Source organism: Scyliorhinus torazame, chromosome 6, assembly GCF_047496885.1.
Source record: "Scyliorhinus torazame isolate Kashiwa2021f chromosome 6, sScyTor2.1, whole genome shotgun sequence".
Taxonomy (NCBI): Eukaryota; Metazoa; Chordata; class Chondrichthyes; order Carcharhiniformes; family Scyliorhinidae; genus Scyliorhinus; species Scyliorhinus torazame.
In genome coordinates, this window is record NC_092712.1 from 209,835,005 (window position 1) to 209,857,298 (window position 22,294).

General features: G+C 49.0%; 1 protein-coding gene across 6 annotated transcripts in view; it reads right to left on the reverse strand.

Moving 5' to 3' along the window:
- The window catches only part of azi2 (5-azacytidine induced 2), a 127,300-nt gene extending 116,341 nt beyond the window's left edge, over positions 1 to 10,959 (reverse strand). Inside the window, exon 1 of one of the 6 annotated variants that reach the window (XM_072509355.1) lies at positions 10,813 to 10,959. Coding sequence is in view for 1 of the 6 variants with exons in the window: in XM_072509351.1 (XP_072365452.1) it covers positions 10,514 to 10,567 (54 nt within the window). In the remaining 5 variants the exon portion in view is untranslated. Of the gene's footprint in view, positions 1 to 10,513; positions 10,628 to 10,662 lie in introns of those variants that run through there. The other 5 variants (XM_072509353.1, XM_072509354.1, XM_072509357.1 and 2 more) reach the window with 5 other exon arrangements.
- Between the last annotated feature and the right edge of the window lie 11,335 nt (positions 10,960 to 22,294).

The following is a 22,294-nucleotide window of genomic DNA, read 5'->3' on the forward strand; positions in this document are numbered from 1 at the left end:
ATATTCATGGTACAACGATGCAACATTCTATAATTATTTGATAAATCCTAGAATCCCTACACGACAGAAAGGGGCCATTCAGTTCATAGAGTCTGCACCGACCCTCTGAAAGAGCACCCTAACCTCCCTGCAACACGCAACCCCACAACTCTAAGTGGTAACTTAGCATGGCCAATCCATTAACCTGCACATTTTTGGACTGTAGAAGGCTATCGGAGTACCCAGAGGAAACACACGCAGACACGCGAGAATGGCCACACAGACAGTACTCCAAGGCAGAAATTGAACCTGGGTCCCTGGTGCTGTGAGGGAGCAGTGTTAACTGCAGCAGTACCACCAACAGATACTTATCTATGCAAAGTTGCTTTTTGAGCTGAATGGTGAGGAAATAACTACATCCTGCAAAATGTCCACAGGGCCTCAGCCACCAGACAAATAAAAACAATTTATTCTCCAAAAATATGCTTCAGAGCCAGCATCATTTTAACCACAAAAATCAGTACATTTAATTTGAGCCTCCAAATCCCATTTCAGCCAAGAATTGTTTTAAATCAGTCTTCACAGGTACCTGCTATTGGGAAATTAAATAATTGGCATAAATCAAATCAAGCCAACCATCGATTAATTAAATAGTCACTTAAAACATCAAATCAGTCCAAGAATAGGGCATTATTTTTTTTATTTTTTATTTTTTTTCAAAAAAATATACTTTATTCATAAAAATTTATCATGAGCATTACAGAAACATTTCAAATTGTCTTGACTGTACATTCCCGGCAGAGTTACATGTTGCCTTGACTTTCTTTCATTCAATTTTGATATTGTCGTACACATATCACTCTTTACATTACAATTCCTTCTTAAATATTTACAGTGGCATGTTTGTTTTATACATTGGAGTGTTGGTTGCCCAGACCGAGGGGGCTTTACACTGTTACCCGCCCCTCGGTGTACATTTGCTGGAAAGACTTTACACAGTGGTCTTTCCCCATTGCGCCTTGGCGGCAGCTGCCCCAAGCTTGAGTGCGTCCCTCAGCACGTAGTCCTGGACCTTGGAATGTGCCAGTCTGCAACACTCGGTCGAGGACAATTCTTTGCACTGGAAGATCAGCAAGTTTCGGGCAGTCCAAAGAGCGTCTTTTACCGAGTTGATGACCTTCCAGCAGCAGTTGATATTTGTCTCGGTGTGTGTCCCTGGAAACAGTCCGTAGAGCACAGAGTCCTGTGTCACAGATCTGTTTGGGATAAACCTTGACAAATACCACTGCATCTCTCTCCAGACCTTCTTTGCAAAGGCACATTCCACAAGGAGGTGTGTGACCGTCTCATTTCCCCCACAGCCACTCCGAGGGCAGCGTGCATTGGTGCAGAGCCTTCGGGTGTGCATGAAGAATCTGACAGGGAGGGCCTTTCTCACCACCAGCCAAGCTAGGTCTTGGTGCTTGTTTGAAAGTTCTGGTGATGAGGCGTTCTGCCAGATGACTCTGGCAGTCTGCTCAGGGAACCATCCAACGTCCTCCACGGTCTCCTTTTCCCTGAGGGCCTCGAGGACATTACGTGCTGACCACTGCTTCATTGCCTTGTGGTCAAAGGTGCTTTTCTTCAAAAACTTTTCCACGAAGGACAGGTGGTACGGTACGGTCCAACTACTTGGAGCGTTCCGCAGCAATGAGGCCAGGCCCATCCTTCGTAACACCGGGGACAGGTAGAACCTCAGTATGTAGTGACACTTGGTGTTTGCATACTGGGGGTCCACGCACAGCTTGATGCAGCTGGACACAAAGGTGGCCAACAGGATGAGGGAGGCGTTGGGTACGTTCCGCCCTCCCTTCTCCAGAGGTTTGTACATGGTGTCCCTTCGGACACGGTCCATCTTGGATCGCCAGATAAATTTGAAGATGGCCCGGGTGACTGCTGTGGCGTAGGGTCGGGTTATGGGCCAGACCTTCGCCACGTGCAGTAACATCGAGAGTACCTCACACCTGATGACCAGGGTTTTGCCCGCAATGGAGAGGGAGCGTTGCTCCCACCAGCCCAGTTTCTATCTTACCTTTCCTATGCGCTCCTCCCAGTTTTTGGTGCACACCCCAGCAGCTCCGAACCATATCCCCAGCACCTTCAGGTAATCTGACCTGACAGTGAAGGGGACAAAGGACCGGTCGGCCCAGTTCCCAAAGAACATGGCCTCGCTCTTGCCACGGTTTACCTTGGCTCCCGAGGCCAGTTCAAACTGGTCGCAGGTGGTCAAGAGCCTGCGTACAGACGCAGGATCCGAGCAGAAGACGGCAACGTCGTCCATGTACAGGGAGGCCTTGACTTGCATGCCTCCACTGCCTGGGATCGTCCCTCCTCTTATACCAGGATCCTTCCTGATGGACTCGGCAAAAGGTTCTATGCAGCACACAAAAAGGGCAGAGGAGAGAGGGCAGCCCTGCCTGACTCCAGATTTGATCTGGAACTTTTCTGATTCCCACCCATTGATTGAGACTGCGCTATAGATGTTTGTGTAGAGCAGTTTGATCCAATTGCGAATTCCCTCCCCAAACCCCATTTTGGAGAGCACATCCATCATGTAGGTGTGCGATATTCTGTCAAAAGCCTTCTCCTGGTCAAGGCTGATGAGGCAAGTGTCCACCCCCCTGTCCTGCACGTAGGCGATCGTATCCCTGAGTAGCGCGAGGCTATCAGAGATCTTCCTGCCGGGTACAGCACAGGTCTGGTCAGGGTGGATCACCGACTCCAGAGCAGACCTGACCCGATTGGCGATGACCTTTGCTAGAATTTTGTAGTCCACATTCAACAGTGAAATGGGTCGCCAATTTCGAATTTCTTCCCTTTCCCCCTTCTGCTTGTAGATGAGGGTGATGATGCCTTTCCTCATGGACTCTGACATGCTGCCTTCCAGAAGCATACTCTCGTACACTTCCAGCAGGTCTGGGCCCATCCAGTCCCACAGAGCCGAATACAACTCAACCGGTAAGCCGTCGCTTCCGGGAGTTTTACTCGTCTCGAAGGACTTGGCGGCCTTTGTCAGCTCGTCCAGAGTTAGTGGTTTGTCCAGGTTTTCCAGCTCGCTGTCGCCTATGACCTCCGTGATAGTCGACAGGAAGGTCTGGGAAACAGTGCTATCTGTTGGCTTCAGGTCATACAGTCCGGCATAAAAGGATTGGCTGATCCTCAGGATGTCAGACTGCGATGACTTTTCAGAGCCATCTTCTTCCTTCAGGCTGCTGATCACAGAGGTGTCTCTGTGCACCTTTTGGAAGAAGAAGCGTGAGCACTTTTCGTCCTGCTCCACGGAGCGGACTCTGGAACGGAAGATAACCTTGGAGGCCTCCGAGGTGTAGAGCGAGGCTTGCTGGCTCTTCACCTCTTGGAGATCCTCCTTGACATCCACCCCCATCGACTGCAGCTGGAGCAAATTTTGCATACTTTTCTGGAGCCTGGACATGACCCCTCGTCTCTCTCTCACCTTTTGAACGCCCTTGAGGATGAAAAACCTCTTGATATTCCCCTTGATTGCTTCCCACCAGAGGTGTGGGGCCTCAAAGAGGGGTTTCACGGTTCTCCAACCTTTGTAATCCCTCCTGAGTTCCTCGATGTTCTCAGGGGTCAGCAGTTTTACATTTAGCTTCCACGTCCCCCTGCCTACCCCCTGGTCTTCCTGCAGGTGGCAGTCGGCCAGTAGGAGGCAGTGGTCAGAGAAGAACACCGGCGTTACGTCGGTGGACCTGACCGTGAAAACTCGGGACACAAAAAAGAAGTCTATCCTGGAGCGGACGGACCCGTCTGGCCGTGACCATGTGTATCTATGCTGCGCGCCGTCTGCAGGGTTGCTGCAGACGTCGAGCAGCTTGGCGTCTTTTACCGTTTCCATCAGGAGTCTGGACGTAGCGTCTAGTTTGCTGTCGGCTTTGCTGGATCGTCCAGCCGCATCGATGATGCAGTTGAAGTCACCACCCAGGATGACCGGCTTGGAGGTGGCCAACAGCAGTGGGAGTTGCTGAAGGACTGCCAGCCGCTCACTTTTTACGGCCGGGGCGTACACATTAATAAGTCTGAGAGGGGTGTTTTTGTATTTCACGTCTGCTACGAGGAGGCGCCCGCCCACCACCTCCTTAACGTCGGAGATGGTGAAGTTGCCTCCCCGCAGCAGAATACCCAGGCCGGAGGAGCGGCAGTCGTTTCCTCCTGACCAGATGGATGGCCCGTGGGACCACCAGCTCGACCAGCGCCTGTAGTTGCTGAGGTGCGGAATTCCGCACTCCTGCAGGAACAGTAGGTCAGCTTTTACCTTTGCCAAATAGTTGAGTGTGGCTACACACCGCAAAGTATCTTTGATGCTTCGCACATTTATGGATGCAATTTTTAAACCCATTATAAAAAGGTAGATTTACCAGTCTCAAGAGTCCAGAGTCTATACAGTTGGCTGTTCCAGCTGTTGAATGTTTCCCCAGCATGCCGGTGGTGCTCGCAAACTTTAGCACAGTTGCAGGGCTGAGAAAGCTGTTCTGGTCCGTACTGGCCCCGTGGTTTTGATGCAGATGCATTGGGGGGGGTGGTGTAGCCCTGGGGTTCGTCGTGGCAGTCAGTAGGTGTTGGGGTTGCAGGCCGGTCTTCACCTGGGTTGTTGCTGCTCGTTGCTATCGGGGGTTGGTCTGTGACCTTGTTTTCTTCCCGGTCGGTGGTCTGGGGGGTCTGTGCCTTCCGTTCCACGTTGGTGCTTTGCCTCTTTATTTGAGGCCGATTCTTGTCCTGTTTTCCCTCATCGGATGAGGTGTCGGCGCTAAGTGCGCCGGCTGAGAGGTGTCGCTTTTTGCCACTACCCCTCGGGGGGTTCTTCAGTTTGTTTTTTTGTTTTCTCTTTCGTTTGTCCCTGTTCACTGTTTCCCAGGGCTCTTTATTCTTTGTCCCATCCTCTTCCTCTTCCATTGAGTGTTCCTCATCAGATGGGGCTGGGGTTGGGTTGTCAGGAGGTGCTGGGGCCTCCTCTTTTTGTTGGGGGCCCTTCTGTTGCTTTTCCTCATTCGGAGCCGTGGTGTCTTTTTCGGTGGAGGGTGTATGCACCTCCTCTCTGGTTGCCTTTTTAACTCCGCTGCTGATGATTTGAGCGCATGTCGCCCCGCGTTTCGGGCAGGCCCTGTAAAGATGGCCGGCCTCCCCACACAGGTTGCAGCACTTGTCTTCCTTGCAGTCCTTAGTCATGTGTCCCTCCTGCCTGCAGTTTTTGCAGAAGGTCACACTGCAGTTTGCGGCAACATGCCCCGTTTTGCCACAGGTGTGGTATACTCGTGGCTGTCCCACGTAGTAGAGGTAGCCACGATTTACTCCAATAGCGAAATTGGAGGGGGGATGCAGGATGGCTCCGTTGCTGTCCGTTCTTAGGGTCACCTTGACCTGGTGCTCACTTGTCCAGATGCCGAAGGTGTCTTTCACTTGCACGCTGTCACTTTTCAGCTCAGTGTACCTGGCGAGGAACGTGAGCACATCAGACACAGGGACGTGGGGGTTGTACGTGTGCAGTGTAACAACCCGATTTCGCTGCGCCGGTAGCGTAAACAGAGGCTCCGCGGTCAGGATCGACAGGGGACTCTGGTTACCTTTTTCCTTGAAGACGTTCAAGAATTTGATGCACGCTGCGACGCTCTTGAAGGTGACATCAAAGAAACCATTCTTGGGGAAGTTTTGCAAGCAGAAGATTTCTGTTGCTTTAAACCCACAACACTCGAGCAGCACCCGCTTCACGAAGAGTATCCGATCCAAAGGTGACTCTCCTTCCGTTTTCTTCACTGTGACTCGGACAGTGTTTCGCACTCCCCAGCCTGGTGGTCGGGATGCAGCTGCATCCATAGCTCGTACGTTGGGTGTGAAACTGTATCGGCGTTAGGCCTAAACCAGAGGTTTAGGCCAGCATGTAGATCCACCAATAGCAGCCAAGCGCCAAGCGTTTCCTCTTTGACGACTTCAATCCCTCCAAGTTCGCCAATCCACGATCGACATCAAAATCCTCAGCTTCCCTCGATCAAGAATAGGGCATTATTAACTACTTACACAAGAGTACAAAAGCAAGGAAGAGATGAGGCTTCATGAAACACTGGTTCAGTCTTAACTGGTTTCACACTTTAAATTGCATGTGAAGGCCTTAGGGAGGATGCAGAAGAGCTCAACTAGAATGTTTCTGGGGCGAGGGGCACCAGTAGCATAGATTGAAGAAGCTGGGTTTCTTCTCCTTAGAGCAAAGAAGGTCCAGAGATTTGATGCAGGTGGTCAAAATTATGAGGAATCGCGACAGAGTAGATAGAAAGAAACTGCCCCCATTGGTGGAATGGTCGACACTCAGAGGACACCGATTTACAGTTGTTGATGAAAAAACTAAAAGGTGACAGGAAAACCTCATGACCGGTTATGATCTGGAATGCTGTTCCTGAAAGGCTGATGGAGCAGATGGGCTTTCAAAGGAGACTTAGTTAGGTACAAGGGCAGAGAATTAGAGGGCAATGGAGGCAGTGGTGAGCTGCCTTCCTCAACCACTACAGTCCAGGTGGTGTGGGTACATCAGCGGTGCTAGTAGGAAGGAGTGTCAGGACGTTGGCCAGTAGCAGAGAAGGAACAGTGATATATTCCCAAATCAGAGTCGTGTGTGACTTGGAGGGGAATTTTCAGGCAGTGGTATTCCGTAAATATGCTGCTCTTGTCCTTTTAGGTCAGTGTTTTTCAAACGTTTTTTCGGGGATCCATTTTTATCAACCGACCAACCTTTGGGACCCACACCGGCCAACATTGGCACAATTAATAAATCCATACCTTAAAAAATCATCTTTATACTGATTTGTGCCTGATTTCAGCTTCTTCTTAATGGGCTGTTCACCAGAGGCCCTGGAGCTCACACCAGCACTGCTTCGTCATGTGGTGGACCCTCCTGAACAGCTCACACCACCACTGCTTTGTCCTGTTGTGGATACCCCCGAGCCACTCTCTCCAACAGTTGAGTTGAGAGATCCTGGCCTGTTTGCATCTCTGGCCCTCTCTTCCTTATAACAAAACGATTCATTTTAAATTTTATTTGTTTGACGCTGACAAAAATGGAGGAATTGCAATCGCGCCCAAAGCACATGACGTCAGCGTTCAGGGTGCGTGACCTGCCTCACTTCAGGAAGGAAGATAACATTGAATTTAAAAATATCTTCTCCTGCATCAGTGCGCCGACGTCAGGAAGAGGCAGTGCTTCTCGCTGGGTGTCGCACATGCGCACTGATGAGCGGGCATGCATGCGCAGTACGTCCGCATTTTTAAAAATCTGGTCGCGGCCGTCATTTTCAAAGCTGCTCGCAGCCTGCATTGTTAAAAGCTGGCTGCTGTGACTGTTGTGTGTGAATTCATGCGATCGGAAACGCCTCGATGGACGGCTCTGTGAGACCCCAACAGCCGCCCGCCCACTTTGAAAATGCCTGTTCTAGGTGGTAGAGGTCACAGGTTTAGAAGGTGCTGTTGAAGAAGCCTTAGGGAGTTGCCAGAGTGCACCTTATAGATGGCAGACACTGCCATCTTTGTGCATCTGTGGTGGAGAGAGTGAAAGAGAGAGTGGGGAATGGGGTGCCAAGCAAGTGGGCTGCTTTGTCCTGGATGGCATCGAGGCAAGTGGAGAGTAGAATATTCCATCACACTGCTGACATGTGCCTTGAGAATGGTGGACAGACTTTGAGGAGTCAGGGGTGTTACTCATGTCAAAGTTGAATTTCAGACGGATTTCTTTGACCAAAATTGTGGGATCGTCTTTCACATGGGTAATGTTTTTGAGAGACTGACGTGCATGCTTGATTTGGATCCAAAAAAAAAAAAAAGAGACCGCTGCAATGGACTAAAGGACTAATATTAATTCAGCATTTATTTTTATAAGATTATGAACTATGTACCATAGATTTCATCCAATACAATATAAATATATGCCATAATGTATGTGACAACGCTTCACACTAAAACTCAAAATCACCAATCAGTATCTGAATCACCAAACAATCATCCCAATAGCCTGGCTGCATATTATTTGGATCTTCCTCATTATCAGTAGTACCAGAACTTCAGCATTATCATTCCACAAGAAATTGCCTTTGGTGCCATCAAACGCATTCAACATTCCAGTAATGATTTTTTTGATAATATTGGGATCAGGTTCAATCCACATATCTATGATCCACTGGTACAATGTTGCTAGTGAAGGTGATCACATATTTCCACTATCACGCCTTCCAACATCCAAGGGCTGAACAACATCTGCAAGATTGTCGGGAATGCCACATTGGCATTGGCTGATCTTGCACTACACAAGACACTGTTGACAAGGTAGGATTTGAACATGTCCCAGATGAGCAAACCTTTTCCTTTGCATAGTCCTCCTGGTCTAATTTCATCAATCTTGATAACAGTCTGGTTTGCTGGTATGTCAAAGTTCATCGGCGTTTCATCTATATTTCCAATACAGGCTAATCGATATGCATCCTTCTCAGTCAGGTGGCAAAACGGTGGAATTTGAAGATTTCATTATCGATTTCAAGCGGCAGATGGTAGGAAATGTATGTCTGTGACAGAGTACTAAATCAGTACCAGTTTAGTTCAGTTGGCTGGACAGATGGTTTGTGATGCAGAGCACTGTTTCAATCCCCATACTGGCTGAGGTTGTTCATGAAGGCCTCGCCTTCTCAACCTTGCCTCTCACCTGAGGTGTGGCAATCCTCAGGTTAAATCACCACCAGTCAGCTCTGCCCCTCAAAAGGTGAAAGCAGCCTATGGTCATCTGGGACTATGGCAACTTTACTTCTTTTACTGAATCAGACCTTTTCATGAATATCATGCACAACCTGACTGGTCTTGAATTCTGAAATACCACCATTCTTTGCTTCTCTTTGAACATGGGGTCAGTCTACTCTGCAGGTGATAATATAACCATTTTGCCGAGTCATAGAATCCCTGCACTGCAGGAAGCCGGCATTCAGATCATCGAGTCTGCACCTGCCCTCTGATAGTGCAACCTACCCCAGTCCAATCCCCCATCCTATCCCCGTAACCCCCACCTTGGGGAAATTTAGCATAGCCAATCCACCTAACCTGCACATCTTTGGACTATGGGAAGAAGCCCACAGACATGGGGAGAATGTGAAAACTCCACAGACACCAGAGGTCGGAATTGAACCTGGGTCTCTGGCACTGTGAGACAGCAGTGCCACCATGCTGCTTTGTGCCACATTGCCATAGAAGTGGTGGAGGGATAATCTAAAAGTTCCCACAGTGTCTTTAAATGAATGAGCCGGGATTGTAATTAATAATCATTATGCAATTTGATCTTTGAAACTTGGCAACAAGAGGTATGTCAGAAGCTGGTAATTCTGCAATAATTAAACTCCTGGTTCCTTAGTCTGTCCACGATCAACAACGTACAAGTCAGGTACATGATAGAATACTCTCCAATTGCCTGGATGAGTGCAGCTCCAACAACACTCAAGAAGATGAGCATCATCTAGGACAGAGCAACCCACTTTACTGGCACCCCATCTACCACCTTAAACATTCACTCGCTTCACCACTGGCACAGTGGCAGCGGTGTGCAGTACCTAAAAAGTGCAATGCAGCAGCTCACCAAGGGTCCTTTGACAGCACCTTGCAAGACATTTACCATCCAGAAAAATAAGGGAAGCAGTTGCATGGGAAAACCACAACCTGCAAGTTCCCTTCCCAAGTTATACACCTTCCTGACTTGGAACTATATCACCGATCCTTCACTGGGACTGGTGCAAATTTCTCAGAACTCCCTAATAGCACTGTGGGTATATCTTAACCAGATGAACTGGAGTGCTTCCAGAACATGTTTCACCACCACCTTCTCAAGGGCAAGGAATAAATGCTGAACTTCCCAGCAATATCCAGATTCCATGAACAAATACAAATTATTTTAGTTGATACTTCTCATAAGTATGTACCAAAACTCTCCATTCTCCCTCAACAACATTGGTTAGCACTGCTGCCTCACAGCACCAGGGACCCAGATTCGATACGGTCCTTGGGTGAAGGACGGTCTGTGTGGAGCTTGCACATTCTCCGTGAGCAATGAGTTTCCTCCCCCAGTCCAAAGATATGCAGGTTAGGTGGATTGGCCATGCTCAATTGCCCCTTAATGTGTTCAAAGGTTAGGTGGAATTACGAGGATAGGACAGGGGCTTGGGCCTGGGAAGGATGCTCTTTTGGAGGTGAATGCAGACTCGATGGGCAGAATGACTTCCTGCTGCACTGTCGGGAATCTATGAACACATGACTGGAAAATGAAAGTTCAACTAATTAACGTAGACTTTGATTCCAATTAACTTCATCGACGCATTATCCTTAAAGAATCAAACAAGCACCTTGCTCGTAATACTCATTGGTGATCTTCAAGTTTTACCTCATTTTAGAAGACATTCTTGTCGTTAACTTAGAGAGCGCTTAAAACAAAATGAATAGGCTATAGAATTAAACAGAAACATACACACGAGCCTGGACAAACTTCAATATAAACACAGCTGCCTGGAGATCTTCGCATTCCTATCACCGCGGGGGCGGCGTCCTTCCTGGAGGCTGACAGGACATGACACAGCCATAGTCAGGGAAGTGTCAGGAGTGAGGTCTGTCACTGACCTGAGCACTGGGACACGCAGCCAGCCAGTCCGCCCCTTCCAACAAAGCTGGGAGCCGCTGCTGGTTTCTCACAGCAGGGGCCAATGTTGAGGCCGAGCAGAAAGAGACATAGGGCCGAGGGGGTTCGCCCTCATTCACTCACTCACCGACCGACCGACCGACTCTCGTCCTCCGAGGCCGAAGTGCTGCGTCAGTTACAGATGTCCGAGGTGGCGAGAGGCGTGTCTCTCCTGCGTCATGCTGCCGAGCTGGGAGAGGAGCTTCATGTCCAACAGCCAGGAAACCGAGCCGCCGCCCCCTTTCACCTTTCACCTTCGGGTCACCCGCGACGGAGTGACGTCAGCGCGTCCCCTCTCCTTCCGCTCCCCTTCTGCCCCGGGGATTGAGGCAGGTGCGCAGCGCACTCACTGTTTGGAGAGGGCGTTTCCAGTCAAAGCAATGTTTGAACAACCACATACAGAACTACCAACCTCTGCGAGTTCTGTTGTGCATTTTATGTTGTCGGGTAATTGATGATTTCCCAAATTAACACAAGTAAACAATCCAACTGCTCCTTTATCTGCCCCCATTTCCTTTGTACACTATAGATTATTCTCGTTTATCTCTTCAATTCTTTTTGCGCCTTCTGTTTTGATGGGGATAGGAGATGCTGGATGATATAGCGTGGTTAAGCAGAAAAGTAAGGCATCCAGTGGTTGTAAGCGGCATCAGCAACGTGGAAAATTCGACCTCAAGGTCTCCTTTCTTTCACTTCTGCGGTGTAACAACAATGTATTTATATTATGCCTTAAAAGTAATAAACATGCACTGGAGTGATTGCCAAACACAATTTGAGCCACATAAAAAGATATTAGGACTGGATATTTTGTCAAACAAGGGGGTTTTAAGGAGCATCTTAAAGTGAGAGATAATATTTATTGTCACAAGAGAAGTTTAGGGAGTGAATTTCAGAGCTTAGGCCTTGGGAGCTGAAGGCACAGCAACTAACGGTGGAGTGCTTAAAGTGGGATATCATCATAGACGCATAGAATTTACAGTGCAGAAGGAGGCGATTCGGTCCATCGAGTCTGCACCAGCTCTTGGAAAGAGCAACCTACCCAAGGTCAACACCACCCTATCCCCATAACCCAATAACCTCACCCAACACTTAAGGGCAATTTTGGACACTAAGGGCAATTTATCATGGCCAATCCACCTAACCTGCACATCTTTGGACTGGGAGGAAACCGGAGCACCCGGAGGAAACCCACGCACACACGGGGAGGATGTGCAGAGCACAGACAGTGACCCAAGCCGGAATTGAATCTGGGACCCTGGAGCTGTGAAGCAATTGTGCTATCCACAATGCTACCGTGCTGCCCCATATATCCAAGAGGCAATAATTGCAAGTGCAGAGATTCCAGAAGTTGTTGGAGGAGGTTACAGAGTTACAGGGAGGGGCGAGGTCATGGAGAGATTTGAAAACAAGAATGCAAATTTTAAAATCGATGTCAGTGAGTCAGCACAAAGTGAGTGAATGTGATCTGTGTGAGTTGTGATACAGACAGCACGTTAACCCTAAGAGAATCGTGAACAGAAACTCCCAAATCCCTTTGTGCTTCTGATTTCCTAAGCATTTCCCCATTTAGAAAATAGTCTATGCCTCCATTTCTCCTTCCAAAGTGCATAACCTCACACTTTTCCACATTTCTTCCAGATCATTAATGTATATTGTGAAAAGTTGTGGTCCCAGCACCGACCCCTGAGGCACACCACTAGTCACGGGCTGCCATCCTGAAAAATACCCCTTTTTCCCCACTCTCTGCCTTCTGCCAGTCAGACAATCCTCTATCCATGCCAGGATCTTACCCTTAACACCATGGGCTCTTAACTTATTTCACAGTCTCCTATGCGGCATCTTGTCCAAGGCCTTCTGGAAATCTAAATAAATCACGGCCACTGGTTCTCCTTTGTCTAACTTCCTTGTTACTTCCTCAAAGAACTCTAACGGATTTGTCAGACATGACCTCCCCTTGACGAAGCCGTGCTGACTCAGTCCTAGTTTATCATGCACTTCCAAGTACTACGCGATCTCTTCTTTAATAATGGACTCTAAAATCTTACCAATGACCAAAGTCAAACTAAACGGCCTATAATTTCCCGTCTTTTGCCTCCCTCTCAAACAGCGGTGTTACATTAGCCACTTTCCAGTCCTCTGGAATCCTTCCTGCCTCCAGTGATTCCTGAAAGATCACCACCAATGCCTCCACAATCTCTTCAGGTATCTCTTGAACCCTGGGGTGTGGTCCATCCGGTCCAGGCGATTTATCCACCTTCGGATCTTTCAGTTTCCCCAGAACCTTCTCCTTAGTGATGGTCACCGCACTCACCTTTGCCCCCTGATTCTCCTGGAGCTCTGGCATCCCACTCGTATCTTCCACCATGAAGACTGATGTAAAGTAACTATACAATATTGCAAGAACGGAACACCCAATTTTGCATACAGCAAGCTCTAACGGACAGCAATATAATCAGATAATCTGCTTTTGTGATGTTAATTGAGAACACCAACGATAATTTCCCAGCTCTTCTTTGGGATCTTTTACATCCACCAGACAAAGTGAATGGGATCTAGGTTTAACATCTCATTCAAAAAACAGCACTCATCAGTGCCAGCCTTGATTTGTGTGCTCCTGTGTGACTTAATTTTGGAAACCTGTAACTGAGAGTCAAGAGTGCTACAAATTGAGTCACAACTGACAAGACCTTCTCGGCAAACAAATTCCTGCTCATACTCTGTTTAAATGGAAGACATTATATTCTGAAAAATTGCACCCTAGTTCTAGATTCTGCAAAAAGGGGAAACATTCTGTTAGCAATGACTCTGACAAGCCCCCTCAGAATCTTATACGTTTCAATAAGATCACCTCTCATTCTAAATGCAATGAGATTAAGCCTGACTTTTCCTCATAAACCATCCCCTGTATTCTAGTAAACCTTCTCTGAGCTGCCTCCAATGTAAGTACATTTTTCTTCTGCAGTTCTCTGTCAAAAGGCAGGTCCGACGCACAGAACCCCAACCTCCACCACACTTAGGGCAACGAGAGAAGTCCTAAATCTACTCCAGCAGGAACAGTGATCAAACCCTCTGCTTTTGGCACCAATCTGATTCACAATGTTTTTCCAGCCAACTGAACCAATCGCCAACCACTGTAGCCACACAACCCCACCCTTCCCAAAATAAATCTGAGGTGCTGAACAGTGATGTTAGGAGCTCAAATTTTCTTTCCATCACATGGCTGACTAGGAATCTCTCCCACTCTTGCCACCTGCCATTGATGGATGCTGGAAGGATTTAGAATTTGATTCTCAACCGGTATGAACACACATTCCTTGGCCTTCAAGTTTAGGAATGGAACTTGAACCTGGAGCACCTGGCTCAGGCGGGGTGTTATCCACTGCACCACAACGCCTCCATCCGAATACAAGTATAGCCCTCCTTAAATGAGAAGACCAAAACTATATGCAGTATTCTTGGTTTGGTCTGGCTGATGCCCTGTATGATTGTAGCAAAATCTTCCTACTTTGCAATAATGGCCAACATTCTAATTGTCTTCCCAATTACTTGCTGTACCAACTTGCTAACATTTTGTAATTCATGGGCAAGGATACCTCATAGAAAAGCGCACTGCATCATATTGACAGCTTTCAGTTCGCGGGCCCTAACCGCATTCTATTCACCATGGATGTGCAATCCCTCTACACCTCCATCCCACACCAGGATGGCCTGAGAGCTCTTTGCTTCTTTCTCGAAAAGAGGCCCGGACAATTCCCATCCACCACCACTCTCCTCCGCCTGGCTGAACTCGTTCTATCTCTCAACAACTTCTCCTTTAATTCATCTCACTTTCTCCAAATCAAAGGTGTAGCAATGGGTACACGCATGGGTCCTAGCTACGCTTGCCTTTTTATGGGGTATGTGAAACATTCCTTGTTTCAGGCCTATCCGGGCCCCCTCCCACAACTCCTTTACCGATACATTGATGACTATTTTGGTGCCGCTTCATGCTCTCGCCCGGACCTGGAAAAATTCATCAACTTCGCTTCCAGTTTCCACCCCTCCATCACTTTCACCTGGTCCATCTCAGACACTTCCCTTCCCTTCCTTGATCTTTCTGTCTCCATTTCCGGCAATAGACTATCCACTAATATCCACTACAAGCCCACTGACTCCAACAGCTATCTGGACTACTGCCCTTCGCTCCCTACGCCCTGTAAGGACTCCATCCCTTTCTCTCAACTCCTTCGCCTCCGTCGCATTTGTTCCGATGATGCCACTTTCCAAAATGGTGCTTCGAAAATGTGTTCCTTCTTCCTCAACCGTGATTTCCCACCTACAGTTGTGGACAGGGCCCTCAACAGTGTGCGGTCCATCTCCCACGCCACTACCCTCGCCCCCTCCACTCCCTCCCAGAACAAGGAGAGAGTCCCCCTCGTTCTCACATTTCATCCCACCAGCCTCCATATGCAAAGCATAATCCTCTGCCATTTTCGCCAACACCAGCGTGATGCCACCACCAAACACATCTTCCCTTCACTCCCTTTGTCAGCATTCCGCAGAGACCATTCCCTCCGAGACAATCTAGTCCACTCCTCCACCATACCCAGTACCTCTCCCATCACCCATGGCACCTTCCCATGCAATCGCAGAAGGTGTAACACCTCCCCCTTTACCTGTTCCATGCTTAACATCCCAGGCCCAAAACACTCATTCCAGGTTAAGCAGCGTTTCACTTGCATCTCTTCACATTTGGTCTACTGCATTCGCTGCTCCCAAAGTGGTCTCCTCTATATCGGAGAGACCAAACGCAGACTGGGTGATCGCTTTGCTGAGCATCTTCGGTCTGTGCGCATTCAGGACCCTGACCTTCCTGTTGCTTGCCATTTTAACAAAAAGCCCTGCTCCCATGCCTGTCCTTGGCCTGCTGCAATGTTCCAGTGAAGCGCAACGCAAACTGGAGTAACAACATTTCATCTTCCGGTTAGGCACGCTACAGCCTTCCGGCCTGAACATCGAATTTAACAACTTCAGATGATCAGCTCTACCCCACCTCAACCCATTTGTTTTCATTTGATTTTAACTGTCTTTTACCATTTCTTAATATACATTTAATTTCCCCCCCCCACCAATCTTTTCCACCTTTCCTGCACCTGTTTCCTCTTTGCTTCCCCCTTCCCCTCCCCCCACATCTACAGTTCATCCTCTGATGTTAGTTTCCCTGCTGTTTGACCTTTCACATCTTTTGTCCTCTCTGAGGACTGCCATTAGCACTCTTTCCCCTTGGTTTCTGTGGCCATTAGCGCCCAGTTTCCCTGGGTTTCTGTGGCTATGACTCATCTTTCATTCTCACTCCACAGTATAAATATTTCCCACTTTCTGTCTTTTAGCTTTGACAAAGAGTCATCGGACTCGAAACGTTAGCTCTTTTCTCTCCCTGCAGATGCTGCCAGACTTGCTGAGATTTTCCAGCATTTTCTCTTTCGTCATAGAAAAGTGTAGTCTCGTTCCATTTAGGAGCATCAAGACATTTATAAGGCCTCAAGAAATCTCACAAAGCATCAGTCAAACCTTATGATATAGAAATCATTTTTTAATGTTATGCATTTGGTGTCAGAAGTGTTCTCCTATTTCTGTTGTTAAAACATTTCTAAATCATGATTAAATTGGAAACTTTTGCTTACATTTAGAATTGTATTTGTCTCATACATCAACAACAGCTTGCATTTATTTAGCATCTTAACATCATGGAGCATTCCAAACCATTTCTGGGGTACATTACAAACATGCAAGGCACCTAAGAAGATATCAGGTAGATGACCACGCAGTCCATGTCCAAATGCAACAACGTAAGAAGTCTTACAACACCAGGTTAAATCTAACAGGTTTATTTGGAATCACTAGCTTTCGGAGCGTAGCTCCTTCATCAGGTGAACTCACCCGATGAAGGAGCTATGTTCTGAAAGCTTGTGATTCCAAATAAACCCAAATAAACAGGGGCTGTTTAGCACACTGGGCTAAATCGCTGGCTTTGAAAGCAGACCAAGGCAGGCCAGCAGCACGGTTCAATTCCTGTAACAGCCTCCCCGAACAGGCGCCGGAATGTGGCGACTAGGGGCTTTTCACAGTAACTTCATTGAAGTCTACTTGTGGCAATAAGCGATTTTCATTTCACCTGTTGGACCTTAACCTGATGTTGTAATACTTCTTACTGTGCCCACCCCAGTCCAACGGCAGCACCTCCACATCAAATGCAGCAAGACCCAGACAATATCGAATCTTGGGCTGACAAGTGGCAATTGAAATTCGCACCACCAGAAGTGCCAGGCATTGACTATTTCCAGTAAAAGAGTAACCATCACCCCTTGACATTCAATGACATTACCATCCCTGAATCACCATCCTTGGTGTTACCATTGACCAGAAATTGAACTAGACCAGCCATATAAATACTACGGCTGCAAAAGCAGATCAGAGGCTAGGAATTATGTGGCGAGTAACTCACTTCCTGACTCCCCAAAGCCTGTCCACAATCTACAAGGCACAAGTCAGGAGTCTGATGGAATACTCTCCACTTTCCTAGATGAGTGCAGCTTGAACAACACCATCCAGAACAAAGCAGCCTGCTTGATGGCACCCCATCCAAAAACATTCAACTCCCTCCATCACTGACTCACAGTGGCAGCCATGTATACCATCTAGTGAGCATAGAGATGATGGGTGAAGAAGACTTGGTGAAAGTTAAGATACAGGCCACCGTGTTTTGGATGTGCTTATATTTATAGAGGGCGGAAGATGGTAGGCTGGCCTGGACTGAATTAGAATAGTCAAGTCTAGAAGAAACAAAGGGTGAGAGTTATAGCAGCAGATAAGTGGAGGCAAGAGCATAATTGGGTAATGTTACAGAGGTGGAAGTAGATGGACTGTGTGATAGCATGGATACATGATTGAAATCTTTAAGGGTCAAATAAGATACCAAGGCGATAACAGTTTGTGGTTCTGATTGACCAGCAGAACTCGGCATTTGGGGAGTGGGGGTTTAGTCCCCAGGGTCCTTGATCCTCAGGGTAGGCATTTCCCACCGCCTATCAATTGCTTGACTGGCACAAAATGCAAAGAGCCTTTGTGAAAAGAGGTGATGCTGGGATCTTGCCTGCCAAGACACCCGCCACTTCCATAAATTTCCACCCACACTATCAGAGGATGGACAATGGTTACTTTAAACCCTTGTACTTAGGACTAACTTATATTTAAGACTGAGGGTGGAATTTACTGGCTGTTCATGTCAGCGGGATACTCCAGTCCCACTGACAGCGCACAGGGCTCCCAGCGATGAGCGGTGCAGTCAGTGGGAAATCCTGTGGACAACGGCGTAACCAGAAAATCCAGCTGGCGGGCCGCCTCTGCCGCTGAAAAACACTTGGCCGGTTGCTTGGTTATTCACGCTCTAAATTGAATCCAGTTGTAGAGCCAGGAGACCCTGCTAGTTCCTGTGGGACCCCCTGACTGTTCTCTCAACCCCCAGACTAGCCTCCCAGCCTCCGACTACCCCCAAATACTGACCACCCAAATCACCCGACTACATGTCTCTCCCCCCCACCCCCTCGGACTACAACTAACAAAAGAATGTGAAAAGGGATAAATGGGTAATTTGCAGGTTGATAAATTGCAAGGAGTGGAAAGCCACAGGGGCCTCAGCTACTTATCTGTATCAATGATTTGGACGAAGGCACCAAGTATGCTGTAGCAAAGTTTGCTGAAAGTACAAATATAAGTGGGAAAATATGTTGTGGAAAGGACACAAAGGTCCATATCTTCTGATCAGCAGCAAGGCTGGGGTGATCACCACTAATGCAAAGACCTCTTGTAATCCTATAAAATAACGTTCTTCGAGTTGGAACTTCTTGTCCCCACTACAGTAGCGCTGGATTAGCACAACCAGAAGAGGATCAGCACCGAGGACAGAAGCCTTTACAACATCTACTGTCATACTCAGCTAAATTTTAAAAGCTCTCAAAAGTTTTCGGCAGATGAATGGGTGGGTGAGTGCCTAGGTGAGTCAGTGGATGAGTGATTGGGGTTGTTTGGGTGTCTGTAGTTCATAGCATCCCTACAGTGCAGAAGAAGCCCATTTGGGCCATCGAGTCTGCACCGACCATCTTAAAGAGCACCCTACTTAGGCCCACACTCCTGTCCTTGCAACCCCACCTAAACTGGACATTTTTGGTCACTAAGGGGCAATTTAGCATGACCAATGCACCTAATCTGCACATCTTTGGACTGTGGGAGGAAACAGGATATTATGACACATGGGTTCCTTGCACGTACATAGATATGTAGGAACAGGAGTAGCAGCCCCTCGAACCTGCCTTGCCATTGAATGAAATCATGACTGATCTGTGGCCAATATCCCTTAATATCTTTGCTAAACAGAATTCTATCTCTCTCAAATTTAAAATTAACAATTATCCTAGATTTAACTGTTTGTGAGAGAGTTCCAAACCACTCCAACACTTTGCATGAAGAAGTGCTTCCTAACATCTCTCCTGAACAGTCTGGCCATGACTCCCACAGAGCAGCGCTACGCGCAGATCGAAAAGGAGTGCCTGGGCTTGCTAACCGGTTTAGACAAGTTCCATGATTATGTGTATGGTCTTCCCCGGTTCACTGTTGAAACTGACCACCGCCCCCTGCTCAGCATCATAAACAAGGAGCTGAACGAGATGACCCCTCGCCTCCAGCGCATCCTACTTAAACTCAGGAGGTACGACGTCCAACTGGTCTACACCCCAGGGAAGGAACTCATCGTTGCGGATGCCCTATCCAGAGCAGTGAGCACGCCGCCAGATTCAGAGGGGTTTGTATGTCAGGTCGAGGTGCAGGTGGCCTTCACATCGGCAAATCTGCCAGCTGACGACTCCAGTCAGGCCCGTATTCGCCAAGAGACTGCGGCCGACCCCCTTCTACAACGTGTGATGCGCCACATGATGGGAGGGTGGCTCAAAGGGCAGTGCCCACAGTTCTACAATGTCCGAGACGACCTGGCCGTCATTGATGGTGTCCTTCTGAAGCTGGACCGGATTGTGATTCCGCACAGCATGCACAAGCTGGTTCTCGACCAACTACACGAAGGCCACCTGGGAGTCGAGAAGTGCAGACGGAGGGCCCGAGAGGCGGTATACTGGCCGGGCATCAGTGACGATATTGCCAACATGGTGCTCAACTGTCCCACCTGCCAAAGGTTTCAGCCGGCGCAACCTCCTGAAACGCTTCTGCCCCATGAGCTGGTGACGTCCCCCTGGGCGAAGGTGGGTGTGGACTTATTTCACGCGCTCGGCAGGGACTATGTCATCATCGTTGACTACTTCTCCAACTACCCAGAAGTCATACGCCTGCACGATTTGACGTTGTCTGCTGTCATAAGGGCCTGCAAAGACACCTTCGCTCGCCACGGCATTCCGATGACTGTCATGTCGGACAATGGGCCCTGTTTCGCCAGCCAGGAATGGTCATCGTTTGCTGCCTCGTATGGCTTTACACACGTGACGTGTAGCCCTCTGCACCCTCAGTCCAATGGAAAGGCAGAGAAGGGCGTTCACATTGTCAAGCGGCTCCTCTGCAAGGCTGCTGCTGCCGGATCGGATTTCTGCCTCGCCCTGCTGGCCTATCGCTCGGCCCCACTAGCCACTGGTCTCTCACCAGCCCAGCTGCTGATGGGTCGCGCCCTCAGGACCACTGTGCCTTCCATCCTGGCACCCACAATAGACCATGCTCCGGTACTGCACAGGATGCAACTGCAGCGCGGTCGCCAGAAGAGGTCATGACACACGGGCAACTGATCTTCCTGCCCTGGCACCTGGAGACGAAGTCTGCATCCACCTACCAGAAGGTGGCTGGTCAGCACCTGCCGAAGCTCTCTGATGCGTGGCTCCCCGCTCGTTCCTGGTTCGCATGCCTGATGGATCCGTTCGTAGGCGCAATTGCCGGGCTCTTCGCCTACTTCCACGCTCGCTACGAGACCTTACACTGACACCGTGTCCTCCTGTTGTTCCTAATAGCGACTTCGTGGAGCTGCCTGCTACCATGCCCCTTCCGTCGTCGCCCGTGGCCAGGCCCGCACTTCAGCCGGTGGTTCCAGACCTACCCTTGAGGCGGTCAACCCGAATTCGTCGCCCACCTACTAAACTGTTTACACGTTGAACTCATGCAACCACTGTGTTAACATGTTTATGTTCTTATCGTTACAGGAATTCGTTTTATCGTTCCACATTTCCCCGTTCTTTGTTATGGTCCAACCTCGTTATTATGTCACACTCGACATCGCCCCTTGAATATAGTTAAGCCCCATGTACATGCTGTAAATATTACACACACACACACACACATTTAGCTGCACTCAGTACACATTTCTATTTATAACCACGTAGGCACATAATCTTGTAAAAAAAAGGGGGGATGTCATGATATTCAAGTGAACATCACAGCACATACATACATACATAATGATGGACAGATTAATGGACCAATTAGCCCACACAACACGACAGCCAATCACAGACAAGCGCATACACAGTACAAAACAAGGAACACGACACTTCCTGGACAGTCGAGCAGGAGACGGCTCAGGGCACAGACCTCATTGCCAGCCACTCAGACAGTCACCATGTGCTGAGTACCAGAGTTTACTATGTCAATAGTTAAATGAAATAAAACTGCGTTGTACCATTCGCAACCGTGTTGGTTTGTCTGTGTCTCAGAGTACCCACCACTTCACGCGCGACACATCCTCACCACTCGCCGCCAGCACCCCGGAGAATCGCTAGAAGACTACCTACGCGACCTCAAAGCCCTCGCACCCAGCTGCAACTACCAGGCCTTTATAGCCACTCAAAATATGGAACTCGCCGTCCGAGATGTCTACGTGGCGGAAGTCCGGTCCAACTACGTGCGACAGCGCCTACTCGAAAAGGGGGCCCTGCACCTGGATCAGACGGTAAAGTTAGCCTCCTCTCTGGAAGTTGCTTTCCAGAGCCATACCTCATTCCCGGCTGACCACGCGACCCCCTTGTGGACCCCCGACCAAAGACTACCCCAGGCCTGTGCCGTGCAGCAGCCCACCCACCATGGGGGGGCCACCCTGCTATTTCTGCGGCCAGTCCCAACACCCTTGGCAGCACTGCCCGGCCCGTAACGTGAACTGCAGCAGCTGGGGACAGCTTCTTGAACACACTCCTCCCTCCCTCCTCACCCCCACCCACCAAGACCTTCCCACCCCCACATGAGCATCCACACGCCTAACTCTCCATGTGGGCCCCAACCCTTCCTTCACCCCCCCCCCCCCCGCCCCCCCCCCCCCCCCCAACCCTCCGTCACAAACCCCATCCTATCACTGTAAGCCACATGTGTGGCTAACGATGCCGACCGGCGTGGCGCGATTCCCGCCCCCGCCGAATACCCGGTGCCGGAGACTTCGGCAACCGGCGGGGGCGGGATTCACGCCAGCCCCCGGCGATTCTCCGACCCGGCGGGGGGTCGGAAAATGTCGCCCCACATGTCCATTCTCCCGCAGGTCCTCCAGCCGACGGCACCAACCCA